Source organism: Colletotrichum costaricense, assembly GCF_030867565.1.
Source record: "Colletotrichum costaricense strain IMI 309622 chromosome Unknown Scaffold_3.1, whole genome shotgun sequence".
NCBI lineage: Eukaryota > Fungi > Ascomycota > Sordariomycetes > Glomerellales > Glomerellaceae > Colletotrichum > Colletotrichum costaricense.
The window spans coordinates 149,103-163,942 of NW_026848232.1; the positions used below are offsets into that span (position 1 = coordinate 149,103).

A 14,840-nucleotide genomic window follows, 5' to 3' on the forward strand; every position below is an offset into this window, starting at 1 on the left:
GGAAAGAAAAAAACCAAGACAGTGGAGAAAACGTGTGTGCGTTTGGTGGTGTGTCGAGCAAACCATTGAAACAACGAGCGCAGCGACCCGGACCTTCAAGGTCAAAGTAAAGTTCCTGCAGCCATGGCTTCTCCGCGACTTCTCCAACCGCAAACCTCGTCCCAGGACCACACCTTACACACCCCCCCAGGCACTCCTCCGACAGGCCACAACCACACTCAGACTCTCGTCGAATACAAAATGGACAGCCCAGAGCCGCACCGACCTGCTACCCCGGAAAAGAATGGCAGATCCTCTTTCTCGTCCATTCGCGAGAACGACTCCGACTTAGCCCAGACGTTCACTTCCTCAAAAGTCTCTTCCTACGCACAGAAAGCAACCAACGCCGTGTTCGACGACTCCTCTGCCTCACCCTCGCCGATCGCCTCACCTTCCCTCGAGATGGCTGAAGTTCAGTTCATGCCCCCCGTCACCCACCCCAGCAGCAGACTTCATGGCGGCTGGTATCCTGCTTCCAGCTTCAAGGGCTGGAAGCAAATCAATGTCAAGGGCAAGACGGCTAGCAAGAGCTTCAGTGACCTCCAGGCACTGCACATGTCATGGAGCACTCCTCCGCCTTCACCCAAGGGCAACAAGCCTACCAACTGCCGCGCGCCCATGGAGAGACTGCCATTGGAGATTCTAGGTACGTTCACGGTCTTTTATCATGGAAACTCGCGAAGCTGACAATATCAAAGGATCCATTATCGAGCTCCTGGTCCTTGACATCCCTCCGCCGTACGGCACTGCGCGCCGCAACGTCGACTTGATGTCCTTGCTTCTGACCTCGAGATCGGTGCACGCCGCAACCCTTAACACCCTGTACAAGCACATTACCATTCCTCACTCGAGAATCTTCCGCAAGTTCCTGTCCAACATCACAACACACCCTGCACTAGGCACCATTGTACGGCGCATCGACTTCAGCCACTTCAATAACGCGACTCTTTTCGAGTCTGCCAGCGAGCGCAAGGGCACGCGGAACCTGACGGAGGAGACATTATTACAATGCTTGGAGCTTACACCGCACCTCCAAGAGTTCCTGGCTATGGAGCATATTGACGATGACCTCGGCGCTGAGGTGATGCAGAAGCTCTTCTTCGGCATGCCTCGCCTGCAGGCTTTGGACTTCGCAGGGTGCACATCACCGTCTTTCAAGAACTCTTTTGCATCTCTGGTAGATATGGACTGGCCCGAGACGCTTTCGATTACTCGCCTCTCACTTCACAAGTGCCTGACGCTCCCTCCCGCGCTTTTCGAGAAGATCATGCCACGCCTCACCAACGTCACGCACCTGGATCTTGCCCAGACCAAGATCACCGACCGAGCGCTGCAGGCCATCCCGAAGACGGCCAAGATTACCCACTTGAACCTCGCCAAGTGCACACTGCTCACGGCTCCCACCGTTATCAACTTCCTTGCGACTCATCCGGCGGTCAGGAACCTCGTCTACCTGAGCGTGGCTACCGATGCTCGGAGTCACCAACTTCTGGATGTGGAGGACGTTTCGCAGCTCATCCCTGTGCTGCCCAAGACGCTTCGGTCTTTGAGCCTAAAGGGTAGCCGCATGGATGACTCGCACCTTGAGTTACTGCGACCTTTGACCAAGTATTTGGAGGAGCTCGCCGTCGGGCGCGACATGGATGTCAATGCCGCCGCTAAGCTGCTTGAGCCGGCGGACGAGAAGAAGCAGGAGGAGCCCCACACAATCCGATACCTGGACCTTTCGGACCTCTGGGGCAGCGAGTTGGATATTGTGGATTTGTTTTCGAGCCGAAACTCGCTGCTAAAACCGAGCTCGGTGCCACTCGAGGTGGTTGAGATCTCGGAGCAATCTTTCAAGAGCCTATCTCGGAATAGGGCACTGGAGCGCGTCGGCTGGTCCCTGCAGGAGATCGGAAGCCGATGCTGGATGGTCCGAATGCAGGACCACCGCAAGGATCAGGACCGCGGCTACCGGTGGTGGAAGATTGGCGCCGACAACTGGGGCATGCGCAAGATCCCGGTCGCGCGCGCCGAAGTCGGCGGTATGTACGGGTCCTTTATGTTTGGACGCAAGCTATGAATCACATGCACATCGCAAAATCGCATGGGAAATCGAAATGGAAGAAAAGGGAAAGGGAAAGCATCTGCATTTGAATGCATCGACCGAAAAACAAGCGACCAGCATCGTCAGCATTTGATTCCCTCGCCTTAGCCTTGGCCTTGGTTTTTTTTTTTTTTGTCATTTTCTTCTCGGTTTTCTTTTCCTTTCTTCTCTCGTCTCTCCTCTTTCATCATTCATCGTACGGAGTCGGGATACCAAAACCAAAAAAGTGCATTTGATTTTCGGGGCGGGAAATGGTCAATGATACTCGGAGCTGTGGCGGGCTAAAAAAGGCCAAAAAAGATGGGTGGAAAAGAAGCAGCTTTTGACGGCCTCTGCAAGCAAGAAAACAGCATCAGCGACGATCAATGACTTGGCTTTGATGTACGTTATTGAAACGAATAGCATAATATCTAATCTTTATGCTAAGTTGAACCCAATATTTCTGTTTGATAAATGGAACCTAGTGGTGATTTTTGTGGCCTTGTTCTCCTACGATGTCGGGTTGCTATTGCCATTCCTGTCGCAGTAAACAATGGCTGGAAATCAAGAAGCTATCAGCGTACCTGCAGTGGCTACATCATCGTGCCGTCACAACGAACCCTCAAGGTCAGCATACCCCTGCACCGGGATGCGCTCCTAACTTCTGTCGCCTAGAAAATCTCACCTTAGGTAAGCCAGATCAGCTCTTGGCAGAAAGTTAACTCATCTTTTCCCTCTCATACCGTGGCCTCGGTGCAGCCTTACGCGCTGACCCCGTCCTCAAACTATCAACCTCCAAAAAAAGAACACTTGTCAGCCTCGAGCTCCAAGTAAGGTACGGAAATTCTCGACTTCTTTTTCTCTTTCTCGAGAAGCTCCCCCGACTTGGTACTTGGACGCATCACGTAAAAGCGCTTGCTCGAAAGCAAGTCGCCGCCGTCGTTGGCCCGTCATGGCATTTGGCTGGTCAGAGTAAGTAGCCACATGTCCCTCCCTCCGCTCTCACGTACCCCATACCCCAAACTACATCATCGCCAAATTCGCGACATCACCACCAATGCCCGTCAAGAGGATTAAAACTAATAGCACAACTACCACAACTGCAGAATCCGCTCTCTACTTCTCGTCTTCGGTCCAATCCTCCTTCCCAAGGCAATCTCAGCCTACAAATCTATTCGCAATGCCTCCCAACACAGCGGCGAACCGATCCCCCCTCCGCCCCGCATAGCCCGCGCCCTCGCCATCCTCACCATCATCGTAATCGTCTACCTCGTCAAGACCCTCCCGCCCCTGGCCCCGGAGAACCTATTCACTCTCACCCAGTCCCGCCTTCAGATCCCCGTCGACGTCCTCTTCAACCGCCTGTCCTCCCTTCGCCCGGAATCCGCCCTCACCGCTGCCGACGAGCGCCTCCGCGCCCGCTTCGTCAACCTCGAGTCCCGCCTCCTCTACCTCCAGCTCGGCCCCGCCGCCCTCGCAGACTGCCCCTTTTGCAAGTCCGAGGACCCCAAGTCCTACTTTTACTACGCGCTTCCCGCCATCATCCTCCCCCATCTCGTCAACCTCATCGCCCTCGCCGCCGTCACCTCATCCACCTTCACCGGCCGCGATGGTGCTCGCTGGCGCTCCCACGCCACAATGGCCGCCGCCGCCCTCGCCGCAGCAGACGCCGTCCTCGTAGGCCAGTACGACTACTCTGCCAACGCCGCGGCCCTCCGCCTCCAGGACATGGACTTCTTCTACTGGCGCGCTCGCGCGCTGCGCTACATCGCCCTCGCGGCCCTCGACGTCGGCATCGGCGCTCTCCTGTTCCTCTCTGGCACCCGCCGCGCTTTCGTCCTGCCGCCTTCGGAAGCGGAGCGCATCGAGGCGAGCAACCGCGCCCTGACGACGGTCAAGAGCAAGCTGAACGCCCTGGGTATCGTCAAGAATACGTCGATGCGCGACGAGGAGCTGCGGGCGCGGAGTCAGGCGTATTGGTTGCGCGAGGGCCAGATGGTGCGCGATGCCATGGAGGAGAGGGAGGTTGTCGAGAGTGTGAATGATGCGCTGGAGAATAGGATTAATATACAGCAGGTCACGAGCGATGCTGAGAGTTATACCGAGGGGGTGTTTCGACAGCCGGAAGGCACTGCGCAATGAGCGGCGTGGTGTGTCTTCTTGACCTTCTGGAAGTTTCAGAGTTGATGCGTGGTGGTGTATAGATAGCCACTGCAGCATCTTATGTAGAGAATAAGAAAGAAGCATATAATTATGGATGGGTCTGGACGCGATGAGCTTTGCGTGAACTAGAAGAGAAGTAATGTTGGTGTCTGATACGTCTCAAGGGCCAGTCATCCATCGCAAAGTAATTCTATGAGCCCATGTCCCCAACTTATCCCTTCTTGTGCCTCGATTACCTTATCCCATCGTAACCTTGATTCCAATCGTCTCGCGCCGTAGTAACACCAGGCCCTCTTACTCTGCCAGGAAAAAGAACAAAATCCCTCAGATGGAGCAGGTATGGCCAGAAAGAAAGCAGACAGAGCTGGCACTCGCCGCGCCGTAGTTACTATACACTCCTTAAAAAACATTCACCCGATAACCCTCCCCCGCCACCTGAATACACAAACCCGAATAACCACACAGAGCAAACCTTCATATACCCCCCCGGACTCCATTCCCATCACCAGCCAGCAGGCGCCCGTCTAGGTCGACGGGTTAGGTCAAACTGGCTTGGTGGCGGAGTGGTACATGTTCAATAATCGATTTATACAGCAACCAACCTACTCGACGACGGGCTTAGCGAGAGTACCCCGAGTTCGAGTCCCAGCATGAGCACCAAGAGATGTAGCCACACCGGTGGTGAACTCTTTTTTTGTCTTTAATGGTCCTCATATCTATGACTTGTTTGTAGTTTTGTTTGGGCAAGTGCGGTGAAGGGTCGACTACACACACACACACACACACACACACACACACACACACACACGTCCACCCGTCCCAGGAGAGGTACCCAATGATAATGGTCTTTACACACCCCTATGCTCCGGAGGCTGGCAGAAATGAATACATCCGGGGGGTTTACCACCTCTACGCCTCTGCACCTCTTCTCCCCATGACTAAATCTTACCCGGTCCACGACGACCTCCACTAGCTGCCGCCCCGTCCCGTCGCCGCGCTACTCCCACTGTCCTTGCGATCGCGCGGTGTCCCCGCCGATGAGCCCTGATCCAGGCCCTCCTCGGCGCTGCGCTCTAGGAAGCCCGCCCACAGATCCGCGAGGGACTCCTTGTTCGCCGAGGTGGGCGTCTCGGAAAAGAACTCGGCGCTCAGCGACGGGGTGCTGGGCGTGCGGTGGAAGGGGGAGGCCGGCAAGCGGAGTATGCTGCTCGACGCGCCCGGCCTGGCGAGCCCGGCCTGCTCGCGCTGCTCGTCCGTCCAATTGAGGTAGCCGGCCATGACCTGCAGGATCTGGAAGCGCTTGGGATCGGAGCGGTCGATAGTGAGGAAGTGAAGGAGATGATTCGTCACGACTTGTCTAAGGGTGTGTTAGTTGGTCTGCGGTTGAGGCCCGTAGTGCAAAGAGAGGTCACAGTACCTATCAACGTTGTCCTCTGGTTTCGTCTTCTTCAAGTAACGGAGAGCCTTGGTGAGATGGTCATTGAGCACAATGGCCTCATGCCGCAGCTTACCAATCAAGAGGTTCTTCTCCTTGACCTCCTTTTCGAATGGCGCTGTGCGCTCGAGCTCCTTGGTGAGGGTTTCCTTGGCCGATTCGGCCTCGGTAGCCCTGGTGTCCGCCTCTTGCACAAGCTTCTTCATGGCTTGCAGCTGCTCTTCTGACGTCTCAACCATCTCCCGCAGCTCCTTCTTCCGCGCATCCTGGATTTCGCGAAGGGCCTTTTGCAAGTTGTCAATGACCTGCGATTGCTGATCTCGCTCGGACGCGGCGCTCTCGTAGCCGTCACGGAGGCCGGCAATCTGCTCCTCTAGCTCCGTCACCTTCTCGACCAGGCTCTCCTTGACGGATCGCTCCTCCATGGCGATGACCTCCCACTCGCCCATGGCGTTCGTCGTCGTCTCAACTTCCTCTTTGAGGTTGGCGACCAGCCTCATAAGCTCCTCGCGCTCCTTGACCCAGTTCTGCTGGGACAGATTGCTTCGGCTGCGCAGACTTGTCGCCTCACGCGATGTGTCCTGCAGCTCATCCCGGAGCTTCGCCACCTCTTCCTCGGATGCCTTGGCGCCATTCTGCAGCTCCTCGTTCTGGGACTCGAGCTCCTCAATGCGCTCCTTGGCCTCTTCCAGCTCGGCGCGATCGCGCTTCAGCCTTTCGCCGAGCGTCGACTTGAGGTGGTTGACTCGCTCGAGGAGACCCTGGTAGCTCTCTTCTGCCTGTTCCTTGGCCGACGACGTCTCCTCCAGTTCCGACTTGAGCTGGGTGACGGTCTCGTTGTGTGTTCCCTGAATGGTCTCCAGCTGCTTCCTTAATTGCTCGACCTCTGATCGCAGCGCCTCTCGTTCCTTTGTGAGGGCGTCCAGCTTTGCCGTGGCATCGGGGTTGGTTCCCTGCTCCTCTGCGGCCGCCTCTATCGGGGGATTCGCATGTCCGTTGCTCGTCGGCCGTTCCGTGTGGCCATTGGCTGTTGTGTCTTTACCCGTTGACTGTTCGGGGCTGGATTCTTCTATCGGCGCGGAAGCCTAAGATGGCAGTCAGCTAAGCTGGGCTTTGCGGGGGGATCAAGGGAGTATCACCTGCACCGGGGTTTCCGGTTCATCATCGCCATACTCTGCATTTTCGGACGGAGGAGGCGCGCTGTCTGTGTCTATGGGTTCCTTGGGCTTGTTGGCGTTGTTCTTCTTCTTCTTGCCGCTCTTCTTCTTCCCTGCAAAGTCCCCCGTTAGCTTGGGGCCGCGCATCAACGTACACGCGGGAAGGATTCAATCGGGGTCACGAACCTGAAGATGCGTTTTGAACCGGATCAGTGGAGGGAGCGGCGGCCGACATGTTGTCTTCTCAGATGCATCGGGATGGTGTGGATAGCCCTTTGAGCTGGTGGGCGCGGGAAACGGGGAAGCTCTTTTTCTTCTTCTTTCTCGAGGGTCCGGTCGGTTGGGAATTGGGATGTCGACAGTTTGCACCTGGGCGGGCTTGCATGTACTTACACCACGTAAGCTAGGTTCGCAAATTAGCGAGCGTGTTCACTTCCCACGCGGAACCTAGGGTGCTGCTCCCCCGTCCCCCACACTAGGTAGGTGGCCACTGAGCTCCACAGAAAGGTACCGATAGCGAGGTGTATTAGCTAAGGCCTGGTGGACACGGCGCTTAAACGCTGGGAACCATCCAGTCGAGCCAGGACGTGAACATTGTCATCGTAAACACAATCGTGGTTTTTATCCTAGAGAGTCATGTATTTTTCATTGAGCTATTCGGACTCTATCCTGTTCTCAGTCTTATGATATGTACAAGAAACCTGCAGTTTTCATTCTGGATTTCACGGTTTGCTGTGAGCACAGAATCGATACATGAAACGGTGGCCCTAGCAGGTGGTCAACTGACTAACACGAGCCACACTTTGAGGCTTGCACTTTGTGTGGCTCGACCTGCTAGTGTTGAACAATTTTGGATGACTCTTGTATAAAGCGATGCCTAGGAATCAGAGTATCATGACAAGAATTCAATGTGGCATCTTTCCTTGTTTAAGACACCTCAAACAGCTTGTTTGTTTCTCGTACAAAGGGCACCTCTGTATCGGCTGGCGCAAGTCCGTCCACGGTTCACGACCATGGGACTGAGGTGGGCAGATGGCGGGTCCCTCGCTTAGTCATTCTTATCTTATCGCCCAAAGCCTTCAAGAAGCATCTCCGTCTGACGGAAATTTTCCCGTTTCCTCTTTCCTTCTTCACATATTTTACCCTTCGCTGAAATATCACTAGAGCAAGCGCATTTTCCCCAATGACTTGTTCATTTTTGACGCTGAAGTAGAGTGATTCAAACGCCTTTTATAATCCCGGTGCTTGCCCCCAACTTTTTGGGTTGAAATGGGTGCGACGGGTTCGCTATGTGCGCACATACTAACTTGAACCCATTGAATTATGTCCCATTGTGTGTTCTTGACGCAACGACTCCTGAGCGACACAAACACGAGTAGAATACCTGATGCCAAACAACAGAAAATACACAAGACTTTTCGTGAAACCCCAAGAGATGGAGCGAAACAGTTCCGTCGTGACGAGGGATATCATTGAAAAAGAGCCTCTCTTTAACCCCTGGACTTTCTCCTCTTGCCGCCCTTGGGCGTCGCCTTCTTCGCAGACTTGGGCGTCTCAACCTCGGCAACCTTCCCCTCCTCCTCCTTGGCAGCCTCCTCCTTCTTCTCCTCCTCAACTGGCGCAGCCTCGATAGCCTTGGTCTCCTCAGGCGCGTCGACAGCCATGGGCTCAGGCGGCGGCGCAACAGCCTCCTTCAACTTGGGCGCCTCGAACTCGTACCCGATAGCCTTGAGCTTCTCGGCGCGCTCCAGCCTCTTCTTCTCCTCCTTGGACACCTTGTGCGTCCAGTCGGACTCGGTCCTCTGCTTGGCCACCTCGCCGGCGGCGATCTTGTGCCAGGGGATCTTCTTGAAGCGCTTGTTGGCGCCCTTCCACACGTCCTCGTGCAGCTGTTCCGCCGGCACCGTCTTCACCTTGAGAATGTGGCCGAACAGCAGGTAGCTGTCCATGGTCTTGGCCACGATCTCGGCCGTGCTGGCCTCGGCGAACTCGAGAAAGGCGTAGTGCTTGCTCGCGCCGGATTTCTTGTTGCGCGCCAGCCGGAGGCGGGTGATGTTGCCAAACTGTGAAAAGTAGCCCTTGAGCTCGTGCTCGTAGAAGCCGTGGGGCAGCCTGGAGATGAAGACCACGCCGGGCTCTTCCTTTTTGCCGTTTGTCAACTGCTTCTGCTTCTTGAACTTGGGTACCTTGCCCACGTTCTGGCCCGACTTGAAGACGGTGCCGTCGCCGGCTGGCGCGTCCTCCGGGTCCAGGCCGGCGGCGAGGGCGGCAATGTCAGCGTCGACCTCCTCATCGTCATCCTCCTCCTCGAACGCTACGACAGAGGTCTCGGCATCCTCGGTGGCTTCGGGCTCAGCCTCCTTCTCCTTCTCTTCCTCCTCGACGGGCTCGGCGGGCGCGGGGGCGGCAGACTTCTTCGACTTCGCGTTCGCCTTGACGGGCTTCTGCTTCTTCGCCGCGACGGGGGAAGCTTGCGCCTCCTCGGGAGCTGCTCGGGAGCATGGTGGTAAGCCAATGCAACATTGTTAGAATCCAATCGGGACACACCTTTGCGCTTGGGAGCTTTCTCGACCTTCTCCTCCTTGGTGGCCTTCTTGGTTACCTTCTTGGGCGCCTTTTCGGTCGCAGGCTCAACCTTTTCAACCTTTTCGACCTTGGCCGCCTTCTTCGCCACAGGCTCCTTGCCAGTGACGGCTGACAACAAATATTAGTTTTAAAAAAACAAGGAACGGTCTTTTACAGCTTGGCAACTTACATCTGGTTCTTTTTCTCAGTTCGGGGGCCATTCTTGCTGATGTGTTTGAGGGAGCAATGGTTAGACAAAGTCCCTGGAAAACCGAGCCTGTACCCACACGCCTTGATCGAGTACCGTCGCAAAGGCAAAAAAAATAAAAATTTCCAAGATTCTGCCGTCCCGAGGTGGAGGCGGTGAGGCCATGCGACCCCGCTAAACCCGCTCAGCGCGTGTTTCCAGCTGCCCCGAGAACGACTTTTTAGTGGGTACATCTATACTGCATGTGCGCCTGTAGTGCCGTCCTTGAGCGGTGTTGCAGCACCTATCTACTCTTTACCAGGGGAGCTGAGGTTGCCTTTAGTTCCCTGAAAGGAACCCAACGCCCAAGGACTGGAAATCCGTCAATGAGGTTGATGCACAGCTAGTACCTCTCACAAACCTCAGGCTGGGATCTCATGTGAAAGAACGGCAATATCATCTTGCCATCTTACAAGCAGAACGACTTTGTCTTGACGACTCCACAAGAACGCCACCCAACTGCCTGTTCACCGCAATCGAGTCGACAATTAAGAGAGAACATTTCAACCCACCGCAATCACAGCAGTTCTCACTTGCCATATCGCCAAAAACGCATCACAAAACTCGACGTATCTCATCAGGGACCCATCAGGACTTTTCACCTCCACGAGCTTAACTGAGGAGGGCCAGTCTTCCGGCGCAAATTTCCCCTGGTCCGCCCAAACTCATCAAGAAGCAACACCGTCCATACCTCTGGCGCCAACTTTACAGTCAGTAAGACCAGAGGGGGCTTACTCATAGCAGACTGCCCTCATAGGTGCCCTTATCATCAATAGAAACGTCATCATCCTCAAGGGAGCTCGCCTCGATTCAGCAACATGGCCGGCAACGATATGGAAATGTCGCACAGTGAGATGTGGGACGACTCTGCGTTGATAGAGTCATGGAACGAGGCCCTGGACGAGTACAAAGTAAGCGACAGATCCAATCTCATCAGGAGGGGAGGAGGGGAAGAGGAATTCAATACTCGCGGAAGCAGAGCAGTCAGTCGCTAACCAACCTTGCAGAAGTACCACAGCATTCACGCAAAGGGAGGCAAGCTCAAAGACCTTGATCTCCAGGAGAAGACGGAAGATACCCAGTACGGCTAAGCCATCTTTCTTTAATCACCCCCAAGACCCAAGAAATCTTGTCCCGAGACTCTGACACGTCAATGATCTACGCAGGACCGCCGACGACGCGCAAACGCAGGCCGTCGATCAGCCAGAGATCGCGGATGATGCTGCAGAGAGAGCCGACAAAACAAAGGGGTTGAGCAGCACGGATGTAAAACACCCCCGATGATGAACCCCCTCCCCAGACGAAAATCCAGGCAGATCAAAAAAGCTTGGCTTTCTCTGTTCTCTACCTCGTCATTATGCAGCAAATCTCTATCTTGTTCGCTTCCGCTAACGTCTTCCTTGCTCGCCCCGATCTAGGTCCAGGACCAGGCAGATTCAACATGTGTGCCTATGGCAAAGACCAATGGCCCCCCAGGGCCTGCGACAATGGGCCCGCAGAGTCTTCTCGGATCAGGTATGTAAACTATCCCGGACTGTCCAGAGTTGGGACGGCAGTTGCATAGTAGCCTCTTTTAAACTTGAACACCGGACTGACTGAGGGCCCCTCTTTCTTCGGGGTTTGTAGTGCAAGACGAGGGTTTGAAGAGACTTTTGATGTCATGGTACTATGCTGGCTACTACACCGGATTGTACGAAGGCCAGCAACAGCAGCAGCAGCAGTAGCAGCAGCAGCAACAGCCGGGACCAGACAGATGCCCAAAGTAGATAGTGTGAGCCAATCGATACCCAGCGAGAGAGCGGCTGCAAGTGCGACGACGAGGCTGAGCAGACCCCTTGAGCCTGGCCAGCTGGGACACACGAAATGCAAGGTTGTGTGGGGAATGGGGTGAGGTTGGTCGTCCTGAAAAGCGGCTACCAGAGAGTTTATCTGATCGACGTGCGGGAGGGCGAGTTCTGTAACACGATCTGTTCCATCGTCCGATGATGCAACGGCGCCACACCGTTCCATGTCTGAGGTTCGCGTGGCATGTGTCACACGAACGACAGGAGCAGCAACCTCTCCAATCAGCAGCCTCTTGATTCGTCTTTTCTATCAAGTTGTCTGCTTGGCTCTTGGGACGGGGGAATTTAGGATGCGGTCCAAGTCGGGGTCGGGCGAACTTGGCCTGGCGGGCCCAATAAAACCTATGATGACTGCGACAGGAAGGGGGAAAAAAAGCTAGTGTAATCATGTCGGCTATCCAAGAGTTCGTTTTGTTTCACCGTGGAAGGGTCTAGGCTTGGTTGTTTCTCTCCTTTCGCCCCGAGAGGCAACGCCCCAGCAAAATGCGTGTCAAGGCTTTTCTTATTTTAATCGTCATCGCGCAGATGCAGCTTGGGCGGATAACAAGGCAATGTGCGGCGACTAGACCAGTCTCTGAACAGAGAGATTCCTGGCAAGGCCGCCACGCCGCGGGCGGGTATACAAGAGATGACACTCCTTAGTGCAGGCCGGCCAAGAGGTCTTGGGTATGATGAAGGCGGCCCAAGGGAATTTAGTTGAGATGACTCTCTGTAGGGTTGCGATCGGAAACAAGTCGAAGGGTATTGGATGGAAACGTGGAGTTGCAATGTTCCACCGATCTGCGGCCTCGACAATTCAAGAGTCAAGACCCATCCGGGTATTTTCAGACTGGACTCGCGTATCCGTACATATTATCATGGGCCGACTTCCGGCCAATTTGTTTCCCCTGTCGGTGAAGTGTTGCTCGAGAATCTGCATGGGCTTGGTGCACCGATTGTTCATGGTAGGATGACGCTTTCCTGAGCCGCTCTATCCAGAAGGTTTACACAATGAGTGTGGAGATCCTCCGGACCGGAGTCATGTTGCAAAGAATGGACGTCCATCCCGAAATGAGCGATGCAGTGGATCACACGGCGCGGGTACGACGGATAGGATTAGGTTGGACTTGACAGGAGGCCGATGCCTTCTTTCGGCCCATGCCCGAGCAGGCTGGCGATGCGCTGTATACGTACGTCAGGCTGACCGAGCCACTTAGCAGTAAGCAGTACCACAGGCAGGCCGCACCCGGAGATGGATCTTGACATGACAAGTACCGGCGGAAGGAAGGCTGCGCCAAGTGGTGTATCGACGGTATTGTGCACAGTCAGTCTCCTTGCGACTCGGGCCTAGAAATGACGGGATGATGGTATGATGGCAGTGCTGGAAGGAGAATAAGCCGATGTCTAGCGCTGTCGGTGGACCTGTGTCAAGACAAGGCTGATGGTTGCACCAAAGTCCTATAGGAGCAGATAGTGTAGGAGCGGTCGGTTAGGATGGTTCACGGTGCTCGTTGGGCAAGAACAGGGCACATGGATGTATTTGTGGTTGTCTTGGAAGTTGGGATCATGGATGGGACGGAGGAGTGGTAGGGTCCGTCGTAAGGTAGGCGTAGCAGTAGCAGTGTGTGGCGGCTGACAATGGCGGGTGAGATGAGCAAAGTTGGTTGGAGGACTGGATGACGGCAAGACTGGATTGGGCCGTGTCTATCTGAATGGCCGAATGTCTGTGAGTGTGTGTGGGCTCTCTTGCTAGTTGCAACAGAGAAGTCTTGGACAAGTCTTGGAGTGTGGACCGGGAGGAGAGTTGCCCGTGACCAAAAGACACGATGAAAAGAGGATAAGGTAGGTAAGGTAGCAAGGCAAAGGGGGAAGAGGGGAGAGGGAGAGGGGGCTTGTTTCAAAGTCTTCATTGGCTGTTTGAGGCGGCTGTACGCCTAGCATCAAGGTGCTTGGAGACGCTGGCACGCCTGGTTCTTGCGATGCCTTGCTATCCGTGCCGACTCATGCCGGGACTGCGGGCAGATGAGGAGAAGGCCGCTTGAGCCTGAGGCTGGTGCCAAAGAAGCCGAAAACCGAGATGGTGCGGGATGATGGCGTTGCAAATTGCATAGCGATATCCGTATACGACCTTGCCTAGTACTTACGATAAAGGTACGGAGAGGCTTGAGGAACCCAGAAGGCAGGAGTGGCAATGCTAATGGGGAATGTACCTTGGCACGTGTGAAGACGATGGGACCTGCTTGACCTAGTTCCCGGAATTTGACATGTCCAGCAGCAACGACTCAACGAGTATCTCTATCTACATAGGAACTTGACCCTGGTGAGATGCCAGCAACTGCATCTCACCAGACTCAAGGAGAAAGATACGTATTTTGAGGGTGGCAGCGCTAAAAAACGGTTTTGTGCCTGGCACTGGAGAGGGAACACGGGGGGAGTACCTTACGAATAGAAAAAAAAGGTATAAGGTTGATGGGTAGAGTTGTATTGTGTCTCGGTACCTGCAGGAACGGTGTGGCAGATGAGGAACTCGCCAACTCGGGATGCAGGAAAGAGGAAGGAAAAGTGGAAAACGGGGGAGGAAAGTGGAGGGAAGGAGACCGAGGAGTTGAGCAGGTGGGGACGCCATCCCGTGGCTCCGGCAGCTAAAATGTCTTGTCAGGGGGCAATTCGACGGTCCAACCACCTTAATTGGCTGCATTAAGGTTTAGCACACCCCAAGACAGCGGGAGGGTTAATTTGCGTAAGGTTAGGTAGGTATCTAATGAAGAACCTGAACCTCGGGGGAAGGAAGAAAGAGACAAGCCTTCCAAATTGGCAATGACAAGTGACAAGCACATCGGGCAATTCTACTTCGCAATTTGTTTGGTGCAATGGGGGAAGGAGGGTCTTGCTGAGATCGGTTAATCTATCTCTCTACCTTATCTGGTTGACATTTCTTGGAAGGCACGGAGGGTACCTAAGGTACGGAGTACATCTCGGACTTTGTTTGGTCAATTAGGTACATTCGTCTTGTCACGATTCCTTCCTTACATCATCAACCTCTCGGTATTCAAATGTCGCAAATTCGCTATTTCATGACACTCTCACTCACTTTGTCGAGAGGCCTCCCCTTTCCTAGGCCATGCCCAGCACAAATTGTGGCATCTGGACGGATACTCTCTGTATGCAAAAAAGAGACGTCCCATCGCCCAGGGTCCGAGCGAGTGCCGTGTTCGGAATATCGGCCGGGGGGGAGCCACTTAGCGAGATGCCAAAACACGACTCGAGACGATTCTGTCACAGCTCCCGCCTCCTCGACCGCACACTGCTCCTTCGCAGCGCTAGCGCAACTGCGTGCCGTCTC

The 14,840-nt window shown here is 54.8% G+C and overlaps 5 protein-coding genes across 5 annotated transcripts; 3 read left to right on the plus strand and 2 right to left on the minus strand.

Moving 5' to 3' along the window:
• Positions 1 to 123: 123 nt before the first annotated feature.
• On the plus strand, positions 124 to 2,104 carry CCOS01_02852 (leucine Rich Repeat domain-containing protein; the record flags this gene model as incomplete). The annotated part of the gene is made up of 2 exons (XM_060451039.1): positions 124 to 685; positions 738 to 2,104. The coding sequence occupies 2 exons, from the start codon at positions 124 to 126 to the stop codon at positions 2,102 to 2,104; spliced, it is 1,929 nt and encodes a 642-aa protein (XP_060317304.1).
• A 518-nt stretch (positions 2,105 to 2,622) lies between these two features.
• On the plus strand, positions 2,623 to 4,249 carry CCOS01_02853 (uncharacterized protein; the record flags this gene model as incomplete). Its single annotated transcript, XM_060451040.1, has 3 exons — positions 2,623 to 2,824; positions 3,034 to 3,079; positions 3,214 to 4,249. 3 exons carry the CDS (start codon positions 2,623 to 2,625, stop codon positions 4,247 to 4,249), a joined length of 1,284 nt encoding a protein of 427 aa, XP_060317305.1.
• Positions 4,250 to 5,239: 990 nt separating this feature from the next.
• Positions 5,240 to 7,097, minus strand: CCOS01_02854 (uncharacterized protein; the record flags this gene model as incomplete). Its single annotated transcript, XM_060451041.1, has 4 exons — positions 5,240 to 5,627; positions 5,688 to 6,790; positions 6,845 to 6,975; positions 7,049 to 7,097. 4 exons carry the CDS (start codon positions 7,095 to 7,097, stop codon positions 5,240 to 5,242), a joined length of 1,671 nt encoding a protein of 556 aa, XP_060317306.1.
• Positions 7,098 to 8,352: 1,255 nt separating this feature from the next.
• On the minus strand, positions 8,353 to 9,648 carry CCOS01_02855 (RNA recognition domain-containing protein; the record flags this gene model as incomplete). Its single annotated transcript, XM_060451042.1, has 3 exons — positions 8,353 to 9,350; positions 9,410 to 9,556; positions 9,618 to 9,648. The coding sequence occupies 3 exons, from the start codon at positions 9,646 to 9,648 to the stop codon at positions 8,353 to 8,355; spliced, it is 1,176 nt and encodes a 391-aa protein (XP_060317307.1).
• Positions 9,649 to 10,492: 844 nt separating this feature from the next.
• On the plus strand, positions 10,493 to 11,398 carry CCOS01_02856 (uncharacterized protein; the record flags this gene model as incomplete). The annotated part of the gene is made up of 5 exons (XM_060451043.1): positions 10,493 to 10,585; positions 10,682 to 10,755; positions 10,841 to 10,940; positions 11,093 to 11,189; positions 11,301 to 11,398. 5 exons carry the CDS (start codon positions 10,493 to 10,495, stop codon positions 11,396 to 11,398), a joined length of 462 nt encoding a protein of 153 aa, XP_060317308.1.
• Positions 11,399 to 14,840: the final 3,442 nt, after the last annotated feature.